Below are 25,783 nucleotides of genomic sequence, written 5' to 3'. Positions count from 1 at the left end.
AATGACAGACGAGGGTGGGATTGTACCCAGCCGGATGTCTGGCTGCACTTTCCCTCTAATACATGACGATGCATGAATTAGCTGTTTTGAACTCAGAAAAGTCTGTGTTATGTCTACAACATAGACTATTAATGCTTGCAATAAAAGGATACCTATGTTTTGAATGAAACGCATGCTAATGCAATGTGCTACTGTTTAGTCGAATGATTATAGCAATATAATATAATAGCAGTATAATAGCAATAATAGCAATATAATAGCAGATATAATAGCAGATCTACAAGCTCATAGCGCGCCACCGAGTGGCGTGCTATGAGCTTGTAGGTCTGCTATTTTTGAAAAATAGAAGAGCGACTGACAGAAGACATGAAAACTGTCAGGATGTAGAAGACATTTTTAGAATCTGATCTCAGGTCAGAATGGGTTAAATACAGAATGGGTAAAAGATGGAGAAAGAGAGACAGAAGGGTGACATTGGGCAGAGGACAGGAAGGCATAGAGAGAAACCGTGCGTGCTAGTAGGTGCATGTGTATGTGTGCAGATGTGCTGCACAGGTCAGTAAACTGAAGACATAATCACACAGTGAGAGTTTGTTGGCTGAATTAGCCTGCAGCTGTTGTTGCACTCGCAATAGAACCTATTTGCAGTGCACCTCAAACACCCTTGTCATCACTTACTGCAGTGGTTCTCCATCTGTGGGGTGGGCCAAATTGTCAAATAATATAAGAAAGAGGCAAAGAATTGTGAAAATACACGGAAATGCAAGTGAGGCTTGTAGATCTGTGGAACCGAATTTTTTATTTCTCAACTCCATACATTCCAAGCGCTAATCAGGGTGGGGTCGCGTGGGGGTCGCGGCCTGAAAAGGTTGAGAACCACTGACTTACTGAAAGCACACACAACCAACCACCCTCCCTGTGGCAACTCGGATTATGATGCGGAGCCTTGAATGTCCTGCACAGAGAGATTGTTGCATTTGCATTGTCTCTTGACGTACAGTAGAAAGACGAGGCTTGTATGCTGATTGCATGGTAGAGTGACCTTAGGTTTACACGTATGTATCTAATGTGAACTCTGACGATGACATACCTGTTCTTTATTATCATCTACAGCAGCCAAGAGTTTGCTCAACAAGAAGACAGCAGAAGGCGTCAAGGTGAGTGGACCTTCACACGGTGTGAAAACCTTCTCTTGTCTTTTGCACAAATTGGATGCGACGTTCAGTGTTTGATGAATGGGCATCGTGCAGCCATGACATCCTCATTCAGGGACAGTGCTAGCAGTGGGAAATAGGCCTTTTCCACCGTAGACATAATATAGGTAGATTATTATAGGTATTATTGGTCACTGGATTGTAGGACTACGTCAATGTTGCCACCATACTAGACAGTGGCCTTGTGGTTAGAGTGTCCGCCATGAAACTGGGAGGTCGGGGGTTCGATCCCCAGCCCAGGTCATACCAAAGACTGTAAAAATGGGACCCAATGCCTCCCTGCTTGGCACTCGGCATCAATGGGTTGGATTGGGGGGTCAAATCAAATGGTCAAATCTCAAATGATTGCGGCACGGCTGTAGCTCACCGCTCCAAGAGATGGGTCAAATGCAGAGAACAAATTTCACTGCGGTAATGTGTGTGACAAATCGTACGACTTTGACTGCCGGGGCAACTTGCTGTACCTCCACTGCAAGAAATATAACGTAGTTGTTAAGTACCTGAGACTAAAATGTTTATTTCCCCCCCCCATCATGTTGGCTGCTTCAGTAGACATATGGAGCATACGTCGTGCATTATGATATGATATGATATGAACTTTATTTGTATAGCGCTTTTCAAAACATAGTTCCAAAGTGCTGCACAGAACAGGATTAAAACAAGAAGAAACAGACAGTAACAAAATTATAATGGCAAACAAAACAAAATCAAACATACATACATGTACAAATTGGCTAATTAAGTAGTTAAAAAATACTCTGTATAAAGGTGAGTTTTTAGACGAGACTTGAAAATGGGGACGGATGGGGCTACCCTAATGTGCACTGGCAGTGCATTCCACAGTTTAGGAGCATTAGCCCCTGCCAATATGGCTTGACCCTGCCAAATTGCCAATATGGTAGCCGCATTGACACAATATACTGCAACGGCCAATGCAGTATCTACACATACACAGACGTTTTTCACAGCTGTCAAATTGACATAAATGGTTGTGAAATGTTACTTCCTTCACCAGTGGTAATGATGATACTAAATAAGGCTCATTCTGCTCAAACAGAGTAGGGTGCTGCTCTTGTGCATGCTCACTGGAAAGGCTCTGCAGTGTCTTAAAAATAATATAGTCGTTTGCAAGCTCACATCGTGTCACGATGCAGCATGTTGTGAGCGTAGAGATTTGCTATTTTAGCTAGTTTGTCATATGAGGAAGTACATGGGGCATATATATGGTTAATTGGTATGACTAGAGCGGTGCCCATTGGGCACTGGCCTACTTGGGACGATGCAAGTTGTTATGTCTGTGTCCCTTTTATACCCATATATGGAGTTATTTGTCAGGCATGCCCAAATATGGAGTCTATGCAGATGTCAGAATAAGCATTGTGATGTCAGAACAGGCTCAGCTCCATATATGGAGATATAGGGGTGATCAGGTCCAGAGCCCGGGCAGAGGAGGCCTTTGTGCTGGTTCTGGACAACCGGCATTCCGACGGACTCAACACCGGGCACTGCACTCCCTGTGGGGGTGTGGAACGTGTGTGGAATTTGAAGTCGGTAGGGCGAACCGTTCTCGACTTACGTGGATTACAGACGTACGTACAGTACACACGTACATATACTGTATACACACAGAGACTTGGCGCATTTATAGATGTCATTATGATGTCATTATCTTGTCAATATGGCTGCCGTGAAAAAAGTCTATGGTCATCATCTTCTCCATAGTTTTAAAATCAGACTCCACGCTGACTGTTAGTAGTCTTTAGAGAATAATTCATCCTCTTTTGATGATGTTTTTTTTTTTGTTTAAGTGTGTTTCTTCATCTCTATCTTTCCTATGATGAAAAACATCAGCACTTAATCCTCAATGAACATTGAACACCCATGTATTACTGAATCCAACACTGTAGGTATAGGAGTGGCTCTGTGTGTCCATGAATGTGTGTGCGTGGAATATTTCTGCACAATATATACTGTAGACTTTGTTGTGCAGACGTCTGTGTATACTAGACTATGTGTGTCTGTATGTGATATGTACAGTATGTGAGAGTTAATTTCAGATTGGACCTCTATGTAGGCTACAGAATCAATATCACACTTGTGCATCAGTTCCATGGCGATACAAATCAAATTAGTTTATATATACTGCCCCAGAATTTGATTCCGTATTCCAATGATTGCCAACCTCTTCCACGGCCCTCACAGCTCCACACAGCTCACACCTTTAGAGTCATTGATTGATTTTGAAAGATACTTAGCTGGGGCTGTATGAGGTGCGTTGTGTGTGTGTGTGTGTGTGTGTGTGTGTGTGTGCGTGTGTTTGTGTTCATGTGCCCTCTACACTGCCCCCTGCAGGTCAACAACAAAGCCAACACAGTGACCAGTCCTAAAGACACAGCTGCCCCCGCACTGGTATACATACACAACCTCACCTCCACCCCCCTCCACCCCCCCCCCCCCCATCTACACCATGGAGGAGGTACAGGTTCACCCTACCCGCTCAGCAGGGGTGTGTCTCACAGCATCTCAGTCTTAAGAACCTGATCAAAACGGCAATAAGCTTCTTTTGAGAAGATGCACACGGATGGATGTGTGAGCCAGCTGTACGTGATGACGAGTACGTGCCACATATACTCTCGTCTATGTAACCCAAGGTTAGACGGCTCTCCCTGAATGAATTATAGTGTTGTGTACAGGCTGTTTGCCACAGTGCAGCATGGCCCAGCTCCAGCCTATTGCTGCGTCAGCTAACCAAAACACATAATGTGTACACATACATACCCTATAGACACGTGAACAGCTAATTAGGGGCAACCTGTATACCTCGGACCCACCAACCATCCCGTCTCTTTTTCAACAGAACGGTTCCATCTCCCTTCCTCAACTCATTCCTTTGCTATGTGTGCCTATCTCAGATTGCAGTGTCATCGTGACATGCACGTCACCTTTTCTACCTTTTTACACGATTACATTGTAGTTCATGACGAATAGTTACTCTGCCTTTTGTGTTGTTATGGCATGAATAAAGGCATGGCTGTGCATGGCAGGAGTTTAACAATGGCTCCTTAGGCTTGTTATGTCAGTGTGCAAGACTGTCACTTGTTGCATTACGGCTGGTGTTTGCTGTCGACTTGCCTGCAAAGTCATGTGACTTTTGATCTGCATGATGTCAAAGGCTTTCTGTGCTCTCATTTGTTTCCATGTTGATTACGCATGAACATGCACACACACACACATGCACACACACACACACACACACACACACGCACGCACGCACACATGCACACACACACACACACACACACACACACACACACACACACACACACACACACACACACACACACACACACACACACACACACACACACACACACACACACACACACGCATGCATGCACGCACGCAGGCAGATGTTATAATCTACTGTAATCTTGGTGAGTGATTAGAAGTTTAAGCTGTCATCAGAATCGATTCCACTTAAGCTCTGACTGTCCAGAGACACAGACATCTGAGGAAGAACAGTGGAAACAGAGACTGTGAGACATTCTGTCAGCATCAGCCTGGATGAAAAGCAGACTCACAAGGGAAAATAGAGAAAGAATGAAAGAATTAATATGAGAGCCTTGTTATTTTGTCCAGGAATAGAGCGTCGAAGTCCTGACGTCACTTGCTCACCCCCTGGTTCATGGAGGTTTTTCTCTTTGGAGAATAACATGGGGTCATCTTAGAATCGTCTCATATAAGAATTGTGGTCCAAAAATAAACAAGCTGTCTCTGCGATATTGTCGAGGAGGTGTCTCTGTATCGTTTTCGTTTACGACTGTCAGTCAGTCATATTTGACTTTTCTAGCGAAAATTTTACTAATTCAGTAGCAGTAACATTAATCCCCTATGGGGATTACAATGCAAATAAAAAGTACATGAACCTGTGGACTTAGCGCCCTCTACCAATAGTCTATTACTTTACTTCCAGACTCCATGATGAATATCACACACGCACACGCTTGCACAGACTACACATGCACGCACACGCACAGTATGTTTTACAATACAGTACACTACTCATTATATGTACACTTTATACTTAACATTTTCTGCTGTTCATAAATTAAGTCATGTCTTTCCACTTTGTGTTCCATGTGTTGTACTTCTTTCTCTAGGAACCACAGACTACTGTGATCCATAATCCAATAGATGGGAACAAGGTATTTATATTAATAATACACACAGTTTTCAGGCTGCCTACGGTATATGCAGCAGTGCATCTATTTTTTCACTTGCTTTAATAATGTTGCCTACATAAAGTATCATAGTATTTGGAAAAAACTGTTTAAACCATTTACTTAGCATTTCATCTAATTGTCACATTCTCACATTTGTCTTACATTACCTAAAGACTACAACATGCATGTTAAAATCAGTCGGACATTCAGAGTAACGGATTATGAGTCCTGAATGATGAAAATGTTAATTTTCAAATTGGCGCGAACCCAATATTATAGCCCTTTATTACAGCCCAATATAAGAACAGTAAATGTTTTTTTGTTTTTACAGATTGTGAATGTTTGTAATAATAGTATTTTACAGTATAATATTTCAAAGTTGCACATGTTTTAAGTGTAATACACACAGCTTTATACATGCATTTTTGTTCCATTTTATTCTTCATGTCCTACCTTTAATTCAGTGTACATAAATGCTGTACTGTATGTGTTCTGTCATCACGTGTATACATTCACACACCTGCATATAACATCCTTTAATGTCTTCATGCAGGAGTCCGTTGACAGTGCTAATACCACCATAGAGGATGAAGACGTAAAAGGTAGGCTCCTTGTCTGCACTCGGTTTCTGCTTTTTTTCTTATAGTTCGCACTCACGCCGCAAGTATGTTTATAAAAATCTATAAGCATTCACCTTTTCCAAAAGGCACGAATATATCTTAACTAACCTAACCCAACTCTTGATTATTTATTTTGAGTAACTGTAAATATAATCCACTGCGTTCTCCCCTTCGTCTGACTTTCACCCTTTGACACTAGAATCGGTTATACCGATAACTGATAACATGGATTGATTTCACCCTAGTATGACACAACCTTTCATTCTTGTTTCTGTTTCTAAAATACTTTCTTCATCCCCGTTTTTCATTGGCAATATCCTTTTAATTCATGCTCCGTTGCCTACCTTTTCCAACTCACATGAACACACTCGCACAATTCCTTATACTTCACCCGCCCACTCCTGACACTCATCCACCTACACAACCTCCTCCAGCCTTTCGTCTGGGTAGCTTAGTGAGCGGTATGTTGAGCTCGAAAGGCCGTTCCTCACAGATGTCTGAGCCACTGCAGAGTCCCACGTCCTCAGTCCAGAGTAAGTCCATCCTGAGTGGGAGAGAGACCCTGCCCTGACCGCTCCCCCCCGCACCCTGTTCTCGGTCACTCGTGAGACTGATGTTCCCCTTGTCAAACTGTCCTTTGAGCCCTTTGCCATTGGTGTGATGATGATATCACATGGTTTCCCCAGTTTTCTTTGTCCTTCCATGACCCTATACATGACCACACGAGACACCTAGAATATCTTTAAATGTGGCTCATTTTAAGATTAGCCTCTGCCGTCTCTGTGACATTGTAAGAGGTACAATTCCATTTCCAAGTGACTGAATCACCATCTTTTTTTTGCACATTGGGGAATATTATTCCCATTGCACTGGATACCATCATATTCATATTCCTTTCCTGTGGGTTTAATTAACTCAAACCTCTGATTTTGACCCCTGAGGTTCTGCTGTCTTTTTAGAGTATAATTTGGTTTGAAGACAAGATATAGATTAATCCCTCTGTCTTGACTGTCTTCTATTAGCATTCTGTACTGAATAACCTCAACACTGATTCATACAGTCCAGATTAGAAAACACCCCCACCCACAACTTATTCATGTGTAACACATCATAAGCATGCATGAGCAGATACTAACATAAATGTTAGTTAGGCTACATTTGAAGGCCCTAATTTTCTCTTGGCTATATATATTTTTTCCCTGGTTGTAATGGAGGTATGGATAATTACTTAACATGTATTTTTTTCTGGACAAATAAGTCATTTCTTTCGCTATCCCCCAGCCTGCACCAATAACAATAAAGGTAACCGTCAACATCTCTTAGTTAAAACCGCATCTGTAGAACGCAACTGCATCTGAGCATTGGTTTGTTTTGGTCTTTAGGTGCTCTGTTGGGTGAAATAATTAGCATCATCCTACTTCCCTTGCCTTGTATGGCTATTAGTCATGGGAGACACAGATTTCTATCTTTGTGCTATTTCCAATTAAGAAGACATTTTAAAAACATGTTTATGTGCCTTCCATTTCTAATAACAATATACTGCTACTTGTAGAATAGCACCCCGTTTGAAACTGGCTCAAAATCTATTTACTTTATACATGCACTCATGACTTACATTTGCCTGAAAAACAGTAGCCTATATTATTTGGCCATTCTGGCCTCAATGTGTGATATCTAATGCATGATGTTGATGCTGTTCTGTGATTGTCTGTTGTAGCTCGTAAACAGGAAATTATCAAAGTCACAGAGCAGCTGATTGAGTCCATCAACAATGGAGACTTTGAGTCATATGCGTGAGTACTTCTGCCTTCCTTTCTGAGCATGAGCAGAGCTTCATTGGGTGTCAGGACAGGAACATAGACATAAACCGGTAGATGCCTCCTTCGGCTCTGGGGAATGTGTCTCTCTTGCAGGCAACATGGCGGCAAGCTTTCCCGAGATTGCCTTCCGCATCACTTCCACCTTCGTTGGAGACACATCGCTCCAACGAACTGCAACGGCCAATGAGGCATCTATTTTTTTTATATCTATGGCCAGGAACCCATGACCAGCAATATAGACAATCCTGTAAAGCAGTGGTTTTCAACTAGTGGTGCAGGGACCACCAGTGGTCCTTGAGGGGGTTCTAGGTGGTCCCCATGCAGCTAAATAATGGAGAGTTGGTAGCCAAATCGACCCTTATTAGATATTTAACTCTTGAGAGCGTAGAAACTATCATTGTTTGGTATATGACTGCAGTAAGCAGTAGTCTGCACCCATATATGCTGGAAAGGCAAGGTCCACCAATGACTCTATGATCGTGCTTACAGTTGGATACCCGTGTAACCCGTCTGAAATATTCAAATATATCTTGGATTTCTTTCTTTATTGTTGCTCTTAAAGGAAGATCTGTGATCCTGGGTTGACTTCCTTTGAGCCAGAGGCCCTCGGTAACCTGGTGGAAGGTCATGACTTCCACCGCTTCTACTTTGAGAACGGTGAGTTATTTTGTGACCACAACCTTTTATAGGTTTACTGAACTTTTTCTTTTTAACTTTATTATACATTATTTCAATCATCTTCTTGGCACTCATTACGTGCATTGAGTATAAATGATTTAACAACATAAAGTCCCCCAGGGGTCTATTCTTGGTTCGCTCCTTTTTTGCCTCTACATCAAATGTTGTTGGTGTAATAGCAATAATAATACAAGCAATGCGACACATTGTGAGTGCGTAGTTCTGCTATTTGTGCCCCCGAGAATAGGACGCTAGGCTGGTTTCAACCTACCTTTATACTGTATAGTTGGTCCTCACTAATGCTCGTGATAAAATGGATTTAGTATTTGTATGTAGGGCTATGGACACCTCAGAAACCTGACTACCAGTGACACGTTATTATGTACCACCAGCGTTCTAGGGAGCCTCTGTGATTGGCCAGTTGTTGCTGTGAAATCATCATTAGGCAGTTTATTTGATTTACTATTTATTTACCTTATTATTTATTTTTTAAACAAGAATAAAAAAATATATATGTTTAGATTTTGTGTGTGTGTGTGCGTGTATGCGTGTGCGTGCGGATAGAGGAACGGGGTCTTGGGGAGGCGGGGACAGTGGGCTCGCAGTACAGCCAGCACAATGCGAGTAGCTCTCCCCGTTCATTACACACACACACACGCACACACATTCGTCACGGAGGACACAGAACAGCACTGCCCGGAGGTGACCACCTGGTCACTCTTCACCGAAAACTCAACTATGAATAGGCCTTAATGAGGACCAATTCACCATTTTGTCAGCCTTCTGACTGGTCCCTGACTGACTAACCAGCCTTGTTCTGCCTTGTTAATGTTGAATTTGCTAAAACATCATTTTTGGAAAAAACGAAAAACAAACATACCGTATGCCAGTCACCATGCTGCACCTGTGATGTTCTCTTTTACTGACACCAAGTTTAAAATAAGAATTGAACGCACAGAATATCAATACAACTGAAAGATATACCATATTTCAATGGTAGTGGATGGAGAGAAAGGATTTTTGTACAACCATGAAACAGCAACCAATGGGTGCGAAGAGGGGCACAACCATGGGCGGGACTTAACAAGGGGTGAATTATATGAAGATAGGTTGAAATAGGGGGTGAAGTCGTCCTTTAATGGGTATAGTGTGCATTTTCCAGCACCTGCATGTACAGAGGGTACTGTTCAAGCATAACTGTTGTTATGCTGTACATTATAGTGTTGATTTTGTCGACTAAAACTATGCATGCAACCAAGTGTACAGTGTGTATCAGTCATCAAGGCCTGCCAATTAGTCGACTAAATCAACTGTAGATTTAGTCAACTAAAATCTTGTGATACGTACTTAGTCGACTAAAACTAGAATAACACTAAAACATTTCAGTTGACTAAAATGTCACTAAAACTAAATCAAAATGTATTCAAAAGACCACGACTAAAACTAAATCAAAATTTGCTGTCAAAATCAACACTAGTACATTATACAGGTTGTTTACTGATAAACTCCAAGGGTATGGTTCTAATTGTGTGGAGTGAAAGCAAGTGAAATGAACGACAACTGCTATAAATGGCAGAATGTCCTCTGTCTGTCTGGCTAAGAATAGCACAGATAAACCAGATATGTCCCAGAAACCTGAATCGGTTGGCAACCTACTGTTGTCCACTATCCAACACTGAGATATAGAATGACTAGGTAATACCACTACAGTAACTCATCAGCAATCATTTAACTCACAAATTTGTTTCATTTTAGACTCTCCCAAGAGTTAAAGATCTATAAGAGTCCATTTGGTTACTCTCCATCATTTAGCTGGGGGCCACATGGAACCTCCTCAAGGACCGGACTACTGGTTGAAAACCAGTGTTTTTAGAGTATTGAAAAACTATGTAATGACCTTTTCTATATATCAATATTTAACCACACTGTCAGCCCAATTGAGAGGATTTAAAATCTGCACAACTAGAGACGTTTAGTTTAGAGCAGGGCTACTCAACCGGCGGCCCGTGGGCCACATGCAGCCCCTGCTTAATGTACTGGTAACTACGGCCTGGTCATTGTTTTTGAACAAGATTGTAGGTATTGTATTGTTTGTTCCAAGAGAAAGTGATATGGCATGTGTAATGGTGTGTTATAAGTTCGATGACATACTATATAGTATGTCGTTTTTCATGGTTTTCGACAATTGTCGAAAATGGCTTCAAGACTAGGGCCATTTCATTTTGGCGTGGCGTAGCCTCTCGGGAATAGCAGCAATGATTGGTTTTGGTTGCTACCCCCCAAAATTAATTTAACCACTTTCTAAAGACCTATACACCATTCGATTTGGAGTACTCCGAATAGGGGGGTGGGGGGGATGGGTTAGGGTTAGGGTTAGGGTTTTATGATGAAAATCATTCTTTTTGATGACATACTACTCTCGGGAATAGCAGCAGTGGAAGGAATAGCCTAGTTGCTCAAACGTCACTACTCATGCAGATTTGAAATCCGTTCCGATTTGGTTTTGAGATGGGCATGTCTTTCCTGATTACACTAACCTACATCACCTGGAACCCCCCCCCCCCCCCCCTCTTTGTTCTCCCTCCAGCCCTGTCTAAAGGGAACAAGCCTGTGCACACCATCTTGTTGAACCCTCATGTGCATTTGATTGGGGAGAACGCGGCATGCATTGCTTACATCAGGTTGACCCAGTACATGGACGGCAGTGGCATGCCTCGTACCATGCAGTCCGAGGAGACCCGGGTCTGGCACCGCCGTGATGGCAAGTGGCAGAACATACACTTCCATCGTTCTGGCTCGCCCAGCGTCCCCTCCCAGTAAGAGACACGTACACCATGGCATAACTTTAGATACGATTATTTACCTCACTGAATAGGCTCTATGCACATGGAAATAACTTATCTTCCCTACCTAGGTGTTACCGATTATACTCATTTAGGCTCTGTTCCATTTAGTGTACAGTGGTTCTCAAACTATTTTAATTTCAAGGACCCCATAACTCTGAGAGTGTAAAAATGGACCTTAATGGGTCCATTTGCTTCTATTTGCACACTCTGAGTTACATACCTGTACAGGGTCATTTGGAACCCACTCAAGGACACTTTGTGACGGTATATCATCGCATCGGTAACACCTGTGAAGGAAGTAGGGAATGGCATAGACTAGAGCCTATTCAATTCTTGCCAACGGTCATATTAAAGTGAACTACTCATAATGTCTTACTCATTTGATCTTTATTTCTTTCAGAAATGATTCATATGTCCACTGTATGACACTGCAGTGTGTTTTCATTTACATATTTTCCGTTCTTTGCAGTTAATGAAATATGAAGATTCCTTTGGAAAGAATCCCATCAACAGATCTCTTAAGAAGAGCAGTCAACTAGCCAACTCCAGACTGTTCTTTGACCCCAGCGCCAGACCCTTCTGCAAGGACATCACGCAGGACAAAAGTATTAATACATTCTACTGTTATTATGACATTTTATTAATGGACATCATTCGAACCACCACTGGGTGGCAGCACTCCATATTTGGACATTATCAAACGAGCATATTGATAACATTTCTTTTCTTTTTCTTCTGTTTTTTAAAGCTGTTTTTGGTATGCATTTTAAATATAGAGATGTTTAAAATCTACTACTGTAACCTCTCCTGAAAATTAGTTCTGTATTTTTATGTGTATTTAATGTGTGTGCAATATGAAACATTTGAAAGATCAAAATGTTAAAATTGAGCTTGCTTTAGTTCTGGTGATGTATATATACATTGTGATTGTTGATTACAAAAAAAGAAAAGCCAACACAAACATTGAAATTGCTATTCTTGCTACAGTATCAGAGGAAATAAGAGTTTACGTAAATTCAGTTTATGAGCTACATTTATGTTTGTTATGAACTAAGTCATATTGTTTGAATCGTCAGATTTCAACATGATACTAATTTAATTGTAAAGAAAAAGCAAGATCAGCTTCCATTTTGAGATATGTTTGCCTTTATATCATTGAAATAAGAAATAAGAGAATGTAGCATATATGTAATATATGAAAAATCAAGACTATTGTGTAGTGCATGGGGGGATTATTGTGAGTAAGACCATATGAAACTATAATACCTTATGTTTGATTTGTGAATCACTGACTTGTTTGTTGCATTTGTTATTGTTGTGCATCGGTCTCGTCTCCAATGTTTCCAGTGTCCTCCAGTATCATGGAACTGTCTTAAGAACAATAACAGAATTATGGTAAATATCCAGCATAAATATAAAGACTTCATATATAAGAAGAGGAACAATCAGCTCCTGGTTGTCAAAGCACCCCTTTACATTTTGTAAAAAGACAATGAAAAGAAAAAAAGGTTCATTTTCATAATGTTTTGTATTTGTATCTTATGGCTGTATGTAGGATTTCCATTTTATTCTTCTCATTATTAATGTTTCTTTTTTTGCCAGTAATACAGAGAAGAAATGCAGCAAAGGCATGTGCAGATTGCAGAAAGAAGGTTAGCCTGTACCTTCATTCATGATTTATACTTTGTCGTTCGACTTTGTAGTGCACCAAAAATAAACAATCTGCTATTTTTGGCGCTCAACACCATTGTACGACAGAATATAAATGAAGCATTAGGTGTCAGTCTGGTGGTATGGCCAACAGGTCTGGAACCTGCCTTTGGTAGAAAACCTTTGCAATCAGACCAGATGTAATGGAAAGTGAAGAGAGAGGAGAGTGGAGAAGTGAGGTGATTGAAACAGAGTAATAATGATGTGTGGAGATGTCTTCCTGGAGGATTGGCGTTATACAAGTCTGTGATCTTCTCCACTACAGAACAATGCCAGTGTTTCCTTCATCGTTGCTGTTCTCTCCTTTCATTTGGTTTCCCTCTGCATTTATAGGGGACACTATGATAAAGAAATGTTTTTTTTTTCTTTATTTTTTCTTATTTTGACAAAACGTATGATGTCAATGCAATGCACCACTTGTTACATGGTGTGTATAAATTGTTGCCAGCACGGCAATAGATGGGTAAACATGTTTAAGAAATAAATCAATCGTTCTAAAGGTGTGAATGTGATGATATTATGTTTATGATCTGTTAATAAGATGTTACGCTAGATTAATTGTAAGCAACATATTATAAATACTATAAAAATGGGACCCAGTGCCGGCTCCTTGCTTGGCACTCGACCTGTTACAAATAACAGGACAAAATGCAGTTACATTACTGGAACAAGAAAATGTATATAGAACATTTTAAATAAACATCAAGGGTTGAATTGGAGTAAGTTCCTGTGACATACAGCGTCATGGCCAGGCCAGGGGCTGTACTTTTAGGCTACATCAAGCTCTCTCATGCTACAGAAACAGGAGATATGCACCTGCCCTATGCACATGGCTCGGCAAGGCTTACTTATACTTAGGCACTGCAAAATCGACCCATCACTACATATCTGGTATTAATTTTGTCATACAGCTGGGTAGAATGATAGCTATTTTTCCACCCACACAAATATTCCTAAATATGGCAGAATAGCCTAAAGTCATGCAGTCAGAAATCTAGGGAAGAGAAGCCCAGATGAATGGAATGGAACCTAGATGGTATTCTGGAACAAAAAGAGATGCGGTACAGTGTAGGCCTACACAGATAGCAAGTAATAATATAGCAGGAGATAGCCCTGCTGAAAAAACTGGATTTAGGCTGGTTTACCATGCAGGCTGGTCAAACTGGTTAGGCTGGTCTTGCTGGTTTGTCAGATGGTCAGCTGGTCACCCAGTCAGGCTAAGGAAGCTATATTCTGCTGGTCATGACCAGCAACGCCAAACTACACCAGCAGGTGGCCTAGAACTATACATTACAGGTACATACAAGGATGTTGATAGAACATGTTTAACAGAACTGTTTCCAGAATACCGTCAATGTTTTTTTTTAAACGTAAAAGTGTGTGTGTGTGTGTGTGTGTGTGTGTGTGTGTGTGTGTGTGTGTGTGTGTGTGTGTGTGTGTGTGTGTGTGTGTGTGTGTGAGACGCAACCTGGCCTGTTGTAGCGCCACCATGAGGCTGATTGGCTGATTGGCCGTGGATATGCACGGTTATTCGTGGATATGCACGGCTCCACCTAAAATGTGTGTGTGTGTGTGTGTGTGTGTGTGTGTGTGTGTGTGTGTGTGTGTGTGTGTGTGTGTGTGTGTGTGTGTGTGTGTGTGTGTGTGTGTGTGTGTGTGTGTGTGAAATCCAGATTAGAATGACAGCTCACAGCTATACCTGTAGTTAGGGGGGGCCCTACAGGCTAGAATAGATTTTGAGAAGTGAGGATTCTCAAAATCTAGGTTAAAATGTATATGCGGCTGCCTGATATAATTGGTATAACCAAGTTAACTCTGCCTTCATTCACAGCGGTTCTCAAACATTTTCATGCATCATCATTCATTGATAAAAGCATGATTTCTATCATGGTTTTTCTTTCTTTCTTTTTACCACTTCCCCCATGCAGGGCCTCCACTATTCGAAGCACGCCAAATTGAATTGTAGATCTCAAACTTTATAAAGTGGTTAAATCAAGCGTTGAAATATTCAGTTTAGGAAAAGCCATGAAAAACAACATACTATGTTGAAAAGCATGATTTTCATATTTCTTTATATATTTTTTACCCCCACTATCCTAGTTTATCCTGTAAATTCTCACCTGATTTAATCAAATTAGCCTAATATATTCACAGCATGCATGGCATTCAATTTGTGGATTGTGGGAATAGAATAGATTTCCCTCAAATGTAGGGCTAATAATTTCATTATTTTCTCAAATGTCTGTGTCTCAATCAGATTGGCTACAGGAATTTTGTAATATGAATTTCATTAAGGTTTTATCTTGGGGGTATCAGAAGAACTGAACACTTTGGCCCATTTTGGGGGGTTTGGGGTTTCCCTATATAGCCGTCTGTGATCTTACATTTAATGTATTCTTCCCAATACACAACCATTGCTCTGGAGAGGGACGTCTGGAACACTGGTGGAGCTGTTGCCCTAGCGATTGAAGCGGTTGAAGATGGATGGATAGATAGATGGATCATCATGCCATGGATGGATAGAAAAAACAGCAGAATTTGCCTTGGCCGGCCCCTGTGCCAGGCATAGGGGTGCCAGGGGCTGCAGTTACCACCTCCAACCACATGGTGGTATGACTATGTCGTATGCACGCGACACATTTTAGACCGCTCTTCCGGTCTCGGCCAGTGTTGCCAACTTAGCGGATTTGTCGTCATATTTAGCTTCTTTCCAGACCCCCCTAGCGACTGAATTAGTGAAAAGCTTCTGGCGAGAAATCTAGCTTTTTTCCCCTGGTGAATTGGGGACAAATCGTGTTGACAGGCGCCAGATATGCGCCAGAGATAAAATCTTTTTTTTTTTTTTTCTCAGCCTCAAATCCGCGAAATTGGCAAAACTAAAAGTGGTCGGCGCGTCTGGTCTGGCTCACAGGTCACAGCCGTCACAGCAGGCTCAGTGGCTTCCTCGGCTCGGTTATGTGCACACTGCACAGACTGTCTACCAGTGCTTCCTCCTTTCTTGCTCTGCCTAGGCGAGTGCGCTCCGGTGCGGTATTTCCGAACGCGCCCCTCGAGCTCGACAGAGCAAGAAAGGAGGAAGCACTGGCAGCTCAGTTTAGTCTGCTAGTAAAAATAAAATACACACTCGGATGCATAAAGTATTAACCTTCTAATTCCTGTATGGATCGGAACAAAATAAATAAAAAATTAGTTGAATTGAGGTATGTTTTTTTTAAATATTACAATGAGTTTAAACGATGTGTTATCAAATGAAGAGATGATACAAACTAAGTGCACATAAATGACAAATGTTTTTCTGGGCTGGCTACATATTTTCGTTGCTAGGGGCGCCTAAAAGTCGCTAGGGACGCAAAAAAGTCGCTAGGGGCGGCGCGCGCTACGCGCGCGCATATCCCACCCCTAGCGACTTTTAACGACTTTTCGAGGAGCCACTAGCTACTTCCGTTACTGGAGAGTTGGCAACACTGGTCTCGGCAGAAGAAGACGCTGACGGACAGAGAAGAGGAAGAACATGACAGGGCGCGCGAAAAGAAAATCCAAATCTATCCAGGTAACGTTGCTTTAAACCACTTTCTGCACATATACACGTTTATTATATGGCCTTATATCACTCGCCGTCTGCCGTGCTGGTGCGAAGCTGTTTTGTAACGGACGCTAGTGTGGAAGTAACAGTAAGAGTTTCGTGTGCTGAGTGGTTAAGACAACAACATGGCAGCAAGCAACACTGTTAACAGAAAGCTGCCGCAGCTGCTTGCCTGCTCGGACCGTTGGTTGTTTTGTTTGTTTCATCTGTTTTAATGTCACACACAATGTGCTTACTTAGGCTACTCACAGCGTGGATACTGTAGTTATGAAGTTATGTCCTTGCCTTGGTCGTGCATCATTCATTTAACACAGGCATCCTTCGTTGTTATATGTGTCATGAGTGAGAATAGATAAATAACGGTGTCGACATGTGGACCAGAAAATGTCCCCAAATGCTTTTGTCGAAATTTGATTGTCGCTTAAAGTAATCAAAGTGTCAGAAACTTTACTACATTTGGGTTCTGCTTGCGGGGCTATGGTAGTATGTAACCTGACTTTTAGGCTGCCTGGCTGTACCTCTGAGTCTACATTTTGCGCTCCTATTGTGACAAAAATATACACTGTCCTGGCTGGTACAAAGATACCCACTGGAAGTTGCATACATAGTTGTTACCTGGATAATACATCTGGAGCAGTAGGCCATGCCATTTTGTATGCTATACCTTTTGACTAAATCAATCATTTAAATTCAAAGACACAAAAACATGTACAATTATTCATCATCAAAGTGTATTTATTTGACAGAACCATTGATTACATGTTAACCAATCCCTTTTGGGAGCGTGCATTTAAATCAAACTAGTGTTGCAGTGATGTAAATAGGTTTTCAATGTAATGAGTCCCGGGATGCAGGGATGGTCTTTTAGATGAGTCCCAGGGATGTTAAGAGTCATATTTTGTCATTTTTACAAATTGCAGCATTTAACTCTCATTTCATATGTATATAATGTGGTTATATTCATGTAGAAAACAGAAGAATAAATGATTATTAGAGGTAGCTAAATAAACTAGAATATTAAAAAAATGCTCTACATATTTCATATTATTTATTTTTGCTATATATTATTTGGACTGTACAGTAGTGCATCCCGTGGATGCAGAGGTCGTTGTTGTATTGCGTCCCTTAACTATAAACTGTGTTTTGGGATGCAAAATGCACCCTATTTTAATCTCTGCACAATGTTGTGGTAGAATGGTTTGTCCTCATCAGGTTCCAGCACATGACAAAAAGCATGCTTTAAGCAGTGCTTAACAACATTAAGCTGAAGCATAAGACCTAAGTCAGGGCTGCCAACAGTGGACTGTGAGAATCCAGGAGATTGTTTTGGGGGTGGGGGGACTCCCCAAGAGCGGGGTCTGGGGGTTAGTGTAGCCCCTTTCTGGACCCTGGGTTACCTTTTCTGTATTTTGGACGTTGGTATCCTAACCCTAGGGTCCCTTGAAAGTCAATCCACTCTCCAATAGACACAGCTGTACCACTGTCTGGTCACGGACAAATATAGCGTCGCTTGAGTGTTGATGACGTTTCAAAGATGCATAAAGTAGCAGTAGGAGATTGTGGAAACTTTTGCGACGCTGCGCTATTCGGTGTTGCCGACTTGCCGTTAAGTATTTTTAATTTATTTAACTTACACCTATGCAATCTCATTTCGAGCGAGATTCGTGCAGCACTAGTTGGCTCTCCAGTTCATATCAGTTACTCTTATGTTTTTGCTACAAGAGAGATATTTTAAGAGAGGTTTAAGTCAAGCACTTACTGATGTTGTCTGAGTGTTTAAAGCCACAGTTGTTGGCTCCAGCCAGGTGCCACATTTTCCAACATGACACATGAAGCCCATGTGTGCAGCCACACAAAAAAGCATTTGATTATTTTTGATACATGTTTGTCGAATAATAACGATAATTAATAAGTATTGGTAAAATTCATAACTCTCGTGCTGATTTGTATTCAATTCATTCAGTGTTTTAATACCAGCATCAGGCTTTGTGAGGTGTTTAATACAACCATTTATAAATGCAAAACACAAGCAGTGCATGTTTCCAGCAATTCAAACAAAACTTAAGAATCAAGGGTATTACCGGTAAGTACAGAACATGAACAACAATCACCTTTCTTTTTTTTTTTTTTAATACTGTTTTTATTAGGCATTTTTGTTCGACAATTTCAGATTAGATAATGATAAGTAATTCAGTTAAATAAAAATGAAAAAAATAACAGGCAATGTAAATGTTCCACATACAGTATAACAAAAAAACATAAGTGTGATAAACATGAAAAAACAAAAAACAGTTAAACAATGACAAGTGTGAACAGACAAACAAAACAGACAACAGGACAGATATTCTTGCTCTCAAACTTCCAACAATCACCTTTTTATAACTGAAATACACAACATTCAAAGACCAAAGACAATTCTAGTTGACAACAATGTGGGATCACACTTTCGGCAGACTAGTTCATTCATATTTTAGGCTTCTTTCATTCCCTCTTTAAACCTGCCATTAAACGCCATACCTGATGATCTCAATCTGTATTTTGAAATATATATATTTTTTAACCCAATAAAACCGGGAAAGCATCTGTGTCATTTTAGTTTTTGCGTTGGCTATTCAAAAATAGCAGATATATAATACTGGAAGTGCTCGATCAGGTTTTTTGGGGCTGATCCCATTCACCGATTGATTTTCTCACGATCAACCGATACCGATCTTTTGCGTAAGGGGAACATTTGAATATTTCCAAAATGATGTCAAAACCCACGTCAAACCTGTTCCTGTATGTGGGGAGGAAGGGGAGAATGTTTAGGCCTGTCACAAAGATGCAAAACAAACAATATTATACTATATCTCTGACTTTTATACCACTTAAATGGTATGAAAGATCGGTTTCTCCAGATCAGGTAAATTGACTATCACCGTCAAGTCATTTGGAGTGAGAATCGGCCGATCACCGAACGGTGGCAGATCGATCTAAGATAATACATTTTTGATCGTTTGAGAAAAATCTTGAAAGTGCGTGAACTACTGATTTTAGAAGGCATTTGTAGAATCAGCCTCGGGTCTTAATGGCTTAATGCTTTTTCAGCCCTTTACACACCCCCCTTGTCTCCTGCAAACACCCATTACTGGTCATAATTGGATTTGAGTTATTTCACAATGAATCGAGCCTTTTCACCCTTCACATGTTGTTCAGGATTCCAGGTCATACAAGGAGTTGAAGAAACCCTGTCTGGATGGACCTGCAGCATCATCTTTGGCCGAGGTGGATTCGGACCTACGTGAGGAGATCGCACGACTATACAAGCTTCAAATGCCAGAGGATCTCTATCATTTCTGGGAATTCTGCACAGAGCTTTATCCAGATAACCCCAGGGGTATACTCCATCTAAACCATCTAAAGTAGTGCTCATAATGTGGATACTAGTGCACGCCACGGCACGCACCTACTCCGTTTGATCTATTCCAACTAAAGGATATTAAAGTTTTCATCTCTCCACTTAATGTCAGTGATTTACTAGCCAACGAAAAGTGTCAAAAATAGAAGGCGATGTAACTTATGCACCATTATGTGTTATCATTTTTGTTTCCGTAGATGCGCTGATGAAAACACTGGGTTTGCGTTTAGTCGGTCCATTTGACATTTTGGCAGGAGCTCACAAAAGCTCCCAGAACCCTCAGCCCAACTACCACCTGCACTGGAGGTACTTCTACGACCCGCCAGAGTTCCAGACCATACTACAGGGCAATGTGGAGAACCAGCATCACATGGGCTATTATAGGTAAGGAAAACTAAACTTTTACTCTGTTTTGCAAAGATGTTTAAATCGTCAAAGATTAAATGAAATGTATTATAGCGCAGGCATTTTGAGAAATTACCCTTGCAACTTGTTTCATAAAATAAAATATGTTAGTAACAACATATCAAAAGTCCTAAGAAATCCCAGTGGATCATCACAAATGTGATGAGGTCATCACATTTGGGCAAGTGGCTATGGCTGTTTTTAGCCCAAGGAGTGTTTTTCGTGCAAAACAAATGCTTGCAATGCAACATTAGTGACTTCCTCCTGGGGGATCCCGAGACGTTCCAAGGCGAGTGAGTCGATGTGTTTCCTCCAATTGCGCCTTGGTCTGCCCCGGGTTCTTCTCCCAGTGGGACGTGCCTCGAGGACCTCCCTAGGGAGATGCCCGAGAGACATCCTAACCAGATGCCCGAACCGCCTAAGCTGGCTCCTTTCCAGGCAAAGAAGCAGCGACTACTCCGAGTCTCTCTCGTGTGACTGAACTTCTCACCCTATCTCTAAGGGAGATGCCAGCCACCCGTCGAAGAAAACTAATTTCGGCCGATTGTATTCACGACCTTATTCTTTCGGTCATGACCCACACTTCATGACCATAGGTGAGAGTAGGAACGAAGATTGCTCGGTAGCTGGAGAGCTGTGCCTTCTGGCTCAACTCTCTTTTCGTCACAACGACTGACTTTTTTTTACTACTGGTTATAGAACAGTCAATGGACTGGCAAGAATGATTGTGTTGGAGACTATAGAGTACACTATAATAGCAATTTTGACAACCATTAAAGATTAAAATGTGTACTGACGGGTATGTCAACGAATGTATTATGTGATATGACTTTGTATAGCATGAGTTCTAATTGCTCTCTTCCTGAAATCCATTGTAATACTACAGAGATACTCCAGATGCTCTTCCTTCATTCGTGGGTGAAAATGAAGCCAAGAAAGGATGCACTATAACACAGATGGGAGACAATATATTTGCTGCAGTCCAGTGAGTAAATTATTTAAATACATAGAAAAGTATATTAATCCCTACCCATTGCAAATAACATGTAATGATTCAGATACAGCTTTTGTAGTAAAACACAATCAAATCTTCATTGTAAATGTAATGGGGCCATTTCTGGGCTAAATAAAGAAAGTCAACAGGGGTCGGATTGAGATGACACCATGCCCACATTTAAATGTCATACATCATAAATGCATGCCATGCATGATAAGACATCTGTTGTCATTGACATGTCGAACATGCAGACATCGACATGGGAGCCTTGCCATTATAAGACCTGTCTTGTTTTACAAAATAGTTAAATCAACACACAGAGGACGATTGTACAATGTAAACTAATAAGTAATGTAAGTCCACTTTTTGTCTCATAATTGTCTTACTGTATATCATTGTGCACTATCTCCAACAGGCTGTACTTGTTAAGGAAGAGGAAAGAAAGAGGCAGGACCACCGGAGGAGAGGATTTGGGGAGCTTGGAGGCAAAATTAAAAAGCAGGGTGGAGGATCTGGGCCTCAGTCTAGAGCAAAAGACCAAAGTCATGAAGCAAAGGGACAAAAAGGTAGATTTCACCATGGAACTGTCTGTTCTAGGCCTCCCATACACCATGGAACTGTCTGTTCTAGGCCTCCCATACACCATGGAACTGTCTGTTCTAGGCCTCCCATACACCATGGAACTGTCTGTTCTAGGCCTCCCATATGGAACTGTCTGTTCTAGGTCTCCCATATGTTCACCACACATCTGCCTTTTGGAACCTGGACAGAAGCTTCTTAATAACTATAATTATGGGGTGTCTGGGTGGATCACTGGGCTAAGGGCATTATGTTCTCAAATTATTATTATTCTGCCATTGCATACCGTCTGATGCAACAGGAGAAAAAAAGGTAGTGGTTGGATGCAGTTGGGAGTCATCTTTTTACCGCATGTAATTTGATGAAACTGTAGCTTCCACTTCACACTGAGCAGTTGGGGATCTTGTGTCACTCCTCAGGTTGTCACAAAGACGTTCCATGGTGCTGGCATCGTTGTGCCTGTAGACAAAAATGATGTGGGATATCGAGAGCTGCCAGAAACAGATGGTAAGACCTGAAGCCTTGTGTTCTTTTTCGTGTCTCTCTGTTACTTCTCTCCAAAAATCCATAAAATGTAATATACGGTATGCTAGTTTGACTGAATTATGTAAAACTGGGAAACAAAACATTTCTCACTTCAACCGTTGTGATACTAGTGTTGCATATGTCACTAGGTTTTTAAAGCGTTGATGCACTTTGTTAGAACCGTGGGTACCAATTCTCAAAACGGGATGTACAACGATATGATCATCTGTTAAGGGGTAATAGAGACTCACTCGCTCATCCCCTGGTTCCTAGGGGTTTTCTCTATGGAGAATAACATGGAGTCATCTTAAAATCTTCTGAAAAATAAACAAACTGTCCCGCCGATATTGTCAGGGAGGTGGCTCTGTATCGTTTACGATAGTCAGTCAGTCAGTCATATTTGATACAGTCTGTTTCTAGCGAAAATGTAACTAATCAAAAAGCTCAGGATGGAAAGACATTGGCTGGGGCTAAATAATACATTAATTAATACCTGTCAGTGAATGTGTTAATAATATTTGAATTTCTTCAATATTTGGGCCAATGTTTAAATCAATATTAAAATTATTTTTTTAGGAATGTTAAGCCCTACTTGTGACTACAGTGTTTCTGACAGAATGTGATGTTTCTAGCTGTATTGTTTTGTATTCTGCGTACACACCATTTACAGCACTGCTCAATTGCCTTCACATGATCAGTTAATCATTTTAAGATTTTACTATGCTGTAATGTCTGACAATGACAATTAAGCTACTGAAGTTTCAAACCTCTTCCTTTCTTGCCCTGCTTGTCTAGCTGGTCTCAAGAGGATCTGCAAGGCCATTGCTGAAGCACGAAATGATGAGGAGCGGATGAAGGCCTTCGGACCCCTGCAGGAAATAATAACTTTTGTTCAATTTGCCAATGATGAGTGCGACTATGGAATGGGTTACGAGCTAGGAATAGACCTCTTCTGCTACGGCTCCCACGTATGTCCAAAAATCCAACGCATGCACACACATTCACAGGTTCAGAGGTTTAGATGCATTGTGCCCATCGTGTTTCTGTCACTACACACACAGTTATGCACAATATATGGTCATCTAGCAGTGCTTAAACGAGCATGATGAAACGCCGAATCAAAACTTATGTGAAGTGAGGGGTGCTCTTATACATCACATTCCGTTCTCAGCCAATCAAATCATCAGATTCCGTGCTCATACGGACAGACAACAAAGCTGTGCATAGGAGGGCTAACGCCATGCAATAATCCCAATGAAATTGGTTACTGTTTATCTATAATCTCTATATTACACTCGAGGGTTGTGCTTTACCGTCATTAATGGCACTTCTGTGCTCGTTCCTGCAGCAACACAGGCGTGCCATTAATGACGGTAAAGCACACCATCTTGTGTAATATTTCGTAACTATACCATATGACTCGCATGAACCCTAGCAACACTTTTCTCAGCACATCATAATCTACAATCTCACAACGCATTGTGTTGTGAACTTGTACATCAGCTATTTTCAGCAAAGCGTGCTGGTGTAGAGGGAATAATGGAGGGAGCCATACATAGACCCTTGGGCGTGTGACCCTGGTCAGTGTGTAAGGTCTTTACACACTGGGAGCGAATTTTCGTTATGAATAATTCGCTTTAAAAATATAATAATCAAAGTCAATGCAAGTTTTCACATCAGCAATGAATTTCCACGGGGGGAAAATGTGGCTGTTATTGTTTTGCTCTGCTGTCGAATTTTGTGGACATTCACTGGCGAATGCTACACCTCTGACCAATCAAAATGCAGTTTGGGTCTATACTGTAAGCAGCTTACAGTAGCAGCAGCCGGCCCGCAGCTCTGCAAGGTGACGGTCCAGGGAGCCCACTGCACCCTCGCCTCTTCTCCACGTTAATAACCTACCCTCCACCACACCAGAGCTGTTGGAAGGTAAAACTAATATTTTACCGACGGCACGGGTGGGCGGCCGTGGACCCCAAATGACTCTGGGTCCCCAACGCAATTGCGTTGTCGGCGTCACGGTAGTGAAGAAGTCAAGTGGTGGAAGAATCTGAAGGATGCCAACGATTCAGGAAGAGTTGCTAATAATCAGATGCAGGAGAAGGCGAGCGATTGGTGAAAAATTGCATATAAATCTCGCATTTAGATGTGTATAGGCAGACGCGTCAATATTTAGCATTTTCGGGTAGTTTATTCGTGTCACATAGCTAATTCGCCAGTGTGTAATGACCTTAAGACTCACAGCTCAGCTCTCAACAGTCTCACTGAAGACACGATCTTCCCTGAGACACGGTCTCAGGGAAGAAACGATCTTTAATGCAGTGAGTGTCTTTGAGGGAAGCGCTGCAGAGGCACAGTGCATTAATAATTGCAGCATCCTCACCGTTCAGCATCAACTGGAGACCTGTTGCATGTCCTACTATCCCCGCCCCCTGCTCTAATTCTGTTTGCATTTTCCTGTCTATGGTACAAAATGTGAAAATCTATGGAATACAATAATCGACAGTTGTGTCCCTAAAAACATTTAAAACAAAATGCTATTTGGTGTTGTTCAATGAGTTTCTCCCCCCCCCCCCCCCCCTCCTGTTCTCCGTAGTACTTCTACAAGGTGGTCAGACAGCAGCTCCCCATGGCATACAGTTTGTTGAAAAGGCATCTGTTTGGGGAGATCCTGGAAGCTCATCTCTCCAGCCGCTCACATGACGACTTGGACCAACTTTCTGCCCAGTGAAAGGACAACCAAGAAGTTCGCAGTTCTTCTGATAAGCTCTTTACAAACAAATGTGTTTCTTGTTGCTCTCGCCGCTGCTGTTATGAATTGGTACCAACAGAGTTATGTCCCGTCCCGTTTGTGAAAGTGAAAGTGTTTAATAAAGTATTAATTTTATATTTTTACATTTCTTTTTGTCTTTGAATTAATTATGCTACTGCTATAATAATGTATACAAAAGAGGCCGACCCAAGAACACCTGGCGTAGGACAGTGGAGGGAGAGTTGAAGACCCTGCATCACACCTGGGGATCTATAAAGACGCTGGCCCAGGACAGACTGAAGTGGAGATCCTTTGTTGCTGCCCTACATGCCAGCCGGTGTAAAGGGCAGTAAGTAAGTATAATAATGTATTATTACACCTGGATATATATATTTTTTTGATGCAGTTCCAATGTAGAAAGGATTATGAAATGT

At 41.4% G+C, this 25,783-nt stretch overlaps 2 protein-coding genes across 10 annotated transcripts in view; both read left to right on the top strand.

The window, feature by feature from the left end:
* The window catches only part of camk2d2 (calcium/calmodulin-dependent protein kinase (CaM kinase) II delta 2), a 44,240-nt gene extending 30,640 nt beyond the window's left edge, over positions 1-13,600 (top strand). For 2 of the 9 annotated variants that reach the window (XM_080759361.1, XM_080759359.1), the window contains exons 13-20: positions 1,117-1,157; positions 3,567-3,623; positions 5,375-5,419; positions 5,991-6,039; positions 7,775-7,850; positions 8,440-8,534; positions 11,143-11,371; positions 11,871-13,600. In XM_080759361.1, the coding sequence (XP_080615487.1) occupies positions 1,117-1,157; positions 3,567-3,623; positions 5,375-5,419; positions 5,991-6,039; positions 7,775-7,850; positions 8,440-8,534; positions 11,143-11,371; positions 11,871-11,874 (596 nt within the window). In that variant the 3' untranslated portion in view covers positions 11,875-13,600. Of the gene's footprint in view, positions 1-1,113; positions 1,158-3,566; positions 3,624-5,374; positions 5,420-5,990; positions 6,040-6,491; positions 6,591-7,338; positions 7,360-7,774; positions 7,851-8,439; positions 8,535-11,142; positions 11,372-11,870 lie in introns of all 9 variants that reach the window. The other 7 variants (XM_080759360.1, XM_080759358.1, XM_080759365.1 and 4 more) reach the window with 4 other exon arrangements.
* A 2,960-nt stretch (positions 13,601-16,560) lies between these two features.
* hpf1 (histone PARylation factor 1) lies at positions 16,561-25,497 on the top strand. The gene is made up of 8 exons (XM_080759476.1): positions 16,561-16,661; positions 19,890-20,070; positions 20,289-20,475; positions 21,383-21,481; positions 21,909-22,059; positions 22,492-22,579; positions 23,393-23,565; positions 25,194-25,497. The coding sequence occupies exons 1-8, from the start codon at positions 16,623-16,625 to the stop codon at positions 25,326-25,328; spliced, it is 1,053 nt and encodes a 350-aa protein (XP_080615602.1). The 5' UTR covers positions 16,561-16,622; the 3' UTR covers positions 25,329-25,497.
* The last annotated feature ends 286 nt before the right edge of the window (positions 25,498-25,783 follow it).

This window comes from Protomyctophum bolini (assembly GCF_963924005.1).
Source record: "Protomyctophum bolini genome assembly, chromosome: 3".
Lineage (NCBI taxonomy): Eukaryota > Metazoa > Chordata > Actinopteri > Myctophiformes > Myctophidae > Protomyctophum > Protomyctophum bolini.
The sequence above is the reverse complement of the archived record's forward strand: the minus strand, read 5'-3'. Positions and strand labels throughout refer to the sequence as shown.

What these genes read in the sequence shown, in the direction of transcription:
- hpf1 (XM_080759476.1), top strand. Translation starts at nt 16,623, where the DNA reads ATGACAGGGCGCGCGAAAAGAAAATCCAAATCTATCCAG. An exon ending in CATCACATGGGCTATTATAG is followed by an intron (nt 20,476 to 21,382) that starts GTAAGGAAAACT and finishes GTAATACTACAG; the next exon opens with AGATACTCCAGATGCTCTTC. An exon ending in TCTTCTGCTACGGCTCCCAC is followed by an intron (nt 23,566 to 25,193) that starts GTATGTCCAAAA and finishes TGTTCTCCGTAG; the next exon opens with TACTTCTACAAGGTGGTCAG.